A 2,956-nucleotide genomic window follows, 5' to 3' on the forward strand; every position below is an offset into this window, starting at 1 on the left:
AGCTCCAGGGCCCCCTCGCGCTCCTGCTGGTCCACGGCCAGCTCAGCCTCGCCGGCCGAGGAGGGCGTGGGCTGGGACAGCACTCGGAGGCAGTTCTTCATCTGCTCCACCTCCTCCCGCTGGCCCCGGCAGGCGGCCGACATGGCCTCCTGCAGCCACTGGCGCCTCTGGGGACAAGGTGGGTGAATTCATCAATAAGCTCATTCGGGAATCACGGTCATTGACAATGACTGTCAACATCGGAGCGCCGACAGTCCCTTCAATCAACACGATCTACGGAGCTTCATTTCTACTGACAGACGTGTCTAGACACGAGATCTACAGAGAGACGGGCTGTGGGGTGGGGGGCAGAGGAGGCAGGGCTCCCCGGTGTCTGCCTGACTCCCTAGAAGGTGATGGCAGGGCAGCAGGTGTAGGACAGAAGATTAGAACTTGGTTTTTTGTTTGTTTGTTTACATATTTCTTTATTGATTCCAGAGAGCAGAAGGGAGAAGGAGAGAGATAGAGAAGCATCAATGATGCGAGAGAATCATGGATCAGCTGCCTCCTGACGCCCCACATTGGGGATCGAGCCTGCAAGCTGGACATGTGCCCTGACTGGGAATAGAACCGTGACCTCCTGGTTCATAGGTCAACACACATTGAGCCAGACCATCTGAGCTGTTTGTTTCTTGAGAGAGGGAGAGGGAGAGAAACAATGGCTTCTTGTTCTATCCACCATGTACTCATTGGTTGATTCTTGTATGCACCCTGACCCGGGATCGAACCCGCAACCCTGGTGCATCAGGACGATGCTCTAACCCACTTAGCACCTGCCCAGGGCCTAGAGCCCGTTGTTAACGTGTTATGTTTGCGGGATCTATTACATGCCGAGGTGAAGTGCTGAGTAGGCTGCCTGGAGTTCAGAGGGAAGGCCCAGGCGACACCTGGTTTCGCAGCCCCGGCCCTATTGACACCTTGAACGGGACAGTCCGTGGTGGGGGCCATCTGCACGCTGCCGGAGGTTGAGCAGCACCCCTGACCGCCACACCGGTCCCCCCGCTCCCCCCCACGCCGCAACAACCGAGAACGTCTCCATACATTGCCAGTGTCCCCTGGTGAATACAACCACCACCAGGGGCCTGCATGAGGCAGCCAATCAATGTTTCTAGCTCTTTCTCCTTTCCCTCCCTCTCTCCTAAAACAACAACAACAAAAAAACACAGTAAAAATATATTTTAAAACAAATAATGGGGCCCCGCTGGCGTGGCTCAGAGCCTCCACCGATGAGCCAGGAGGTCACGGTTCGATTCCCAGTCAGGGCACAGGCCCGGGTTTTGAGCTCGATTCCCTGTGTGGGGTGGGTAGGAGGCAGCCGATCAATAACTCTTCTTGATGTTTCTCTCTCTCTCTCTCCCCCTCTCCCTTCCTCTCTGAAATCAATAAAAAAATATATTTTAAGAAAATAAAAGATAATGAGAAAGAGGAAAGCCCTGGTGCCTCCACCATGCAGAGGCTGGAGAACATGGAAGAGCCGAGAGGAAGTGGGGGGAAGGGCCAGTGGGGAGGGGGAGGGCCAGGGCACTGTGTTGTCCGGAAGCCAAGGGAAGGAAGAGATCGAGAAGGGGGTTAGTAACTGATGCTGCTGTTCCATCCGATCCGGTGAGAGCCGAGAACGGGACACTGGGGTTTTTTCTTTCTATTTCTCGGACGCACAGCGTTTGTGTTACCTGCTCGGACCCGTCTGAGGGCTCTGTAGACACAGCACTAGGTAAATGCGGGGAGGAGGCTAATCTTTCTGGGCGTTTCCCAGCTCATTATCCTAAGGTTTTAGACATCGAGGATGTAGCTGCATGAGCAGGAGTTTTTGTAATGGGGGGTATTGGGGGCTCGGCTCCAGATCACAGCAATAAAGCGCGTATCACAAGAAAGCCAGTCCTGATCTTTTTGCTGGTGGAGGATCTTGCCTTCAGTTTGTAAAAAGGACAACATCCGTGAGGCACCACAGTAAAAGGAGGTATGCCTGAACGGCAACCACCATCACTGCCGAAATGTCATTATCGCCAATACTGCTATTACTCTCCAAAACAACCCACTTCACAGATGTGAAAACTGAGGCACAGAAAGGCTCAGAAAGGGAGGAAGAGGGAGATAGAAACATCCAGGATGAGAGAGAATCATGGGTCGGTTGCCTCCCGCAAGTCCCCCACTGGGGAGCGAGCCCACAACCCGGGCATGCCCTTGACCACAATCGAACCTGGGACCTTTCAGTTCGCAGGCCTATGCTCTATCCACTGAGACAAACCGGCTAGGGCTAAAAAAATATTTTTTATTATTATTATTATTGTTATCTATTTTAGACAGAGAAAGGAGATAGAAGCATTAATGAGAGAGAAATGCTAATGAGCTGCCTTTCCTACCCGGGGATCAAGCCCACGACAGGGGCGTGTGCACTGACCAGGAACAGGAAACAGGTGACCTCTGGGTGCCTGGGACCACCCTCAACCAGCTGACCACACCCGCTGGGAGCCCCAGCTGCCTGCAGGAGCGCTATGCAACTGCAACCTCAGAACCGCCCTGAGTGCCGTTACTCTTATCATCCTCAACTTCCAAATGGGGACCTTGGGGCCCGGAGAGACTGAGTGATACCCCAAGGTCACACAGCTGGATACGGCGGAATCCAGCCTCGTCTGCTTTTCTTTCTCCCACGAGGCTATTCTACCTCCCAGCATGGGAACCCCGGGGTCTGCCCCCGCCCCCCGACAGTTCTGAGATCTGACCTTCATCCCGGCTACAAGGACCCCATCTAGCAAAATATAGCCGGCTGCGCCTTCACACCCAGGCTCCCGCACCCCCCCCCACACACACACACCCCGGAAAACAAAGAGTAGAAAACTAGCTAACCAAGCTGGTCAGGGCCGTGTCCCAGCAAGATGCATGTTATTAAGACACAGAGCTGGGGGCCCTTAAAGGGGAG

At 54.2% G+C, this 2,956-nt stretch overlaps 1 protein-coding gene across 1 annotated transcript in view; it reads right to left on the reverse strand.

The window, feature by feature from the left end:
- The window catches only part of HSPBP1 (HSPA (heat shock 70kDa) binding protein, cytoplasmic cochaperone 1), a 9,129-nt gene that overhangs the window by 5,795 nt on the left and 378 nt on the right, over window positions 1-2,956 (reverse strand). The window contains 2 exon segments of the mRNA XM_015569461.1: window positions 4-167; window positions 2,018-2,091. Coding sequence (XP_015424947.1) covers window positions 4-167; window positions 2,018-2,091 — 238 coding nt within the window.

The sequence above is a fragment of the Myotis davidii genome, unplaced genomic scaffold (assembly GCF_000327345.1).
Source record: "Myotis davidii unplaced genomic scaffold, ASM32734v1 scaffold326, whole genome shotgun sequence".
In the NCBI taxonomy this organism is placed as follows: domain Eukaryota; kingdom Metazoa; phylum Chordata; class Mammalia; order Chiroptera; family Vespertilionidae; genus Myotis; species Myotis davidii.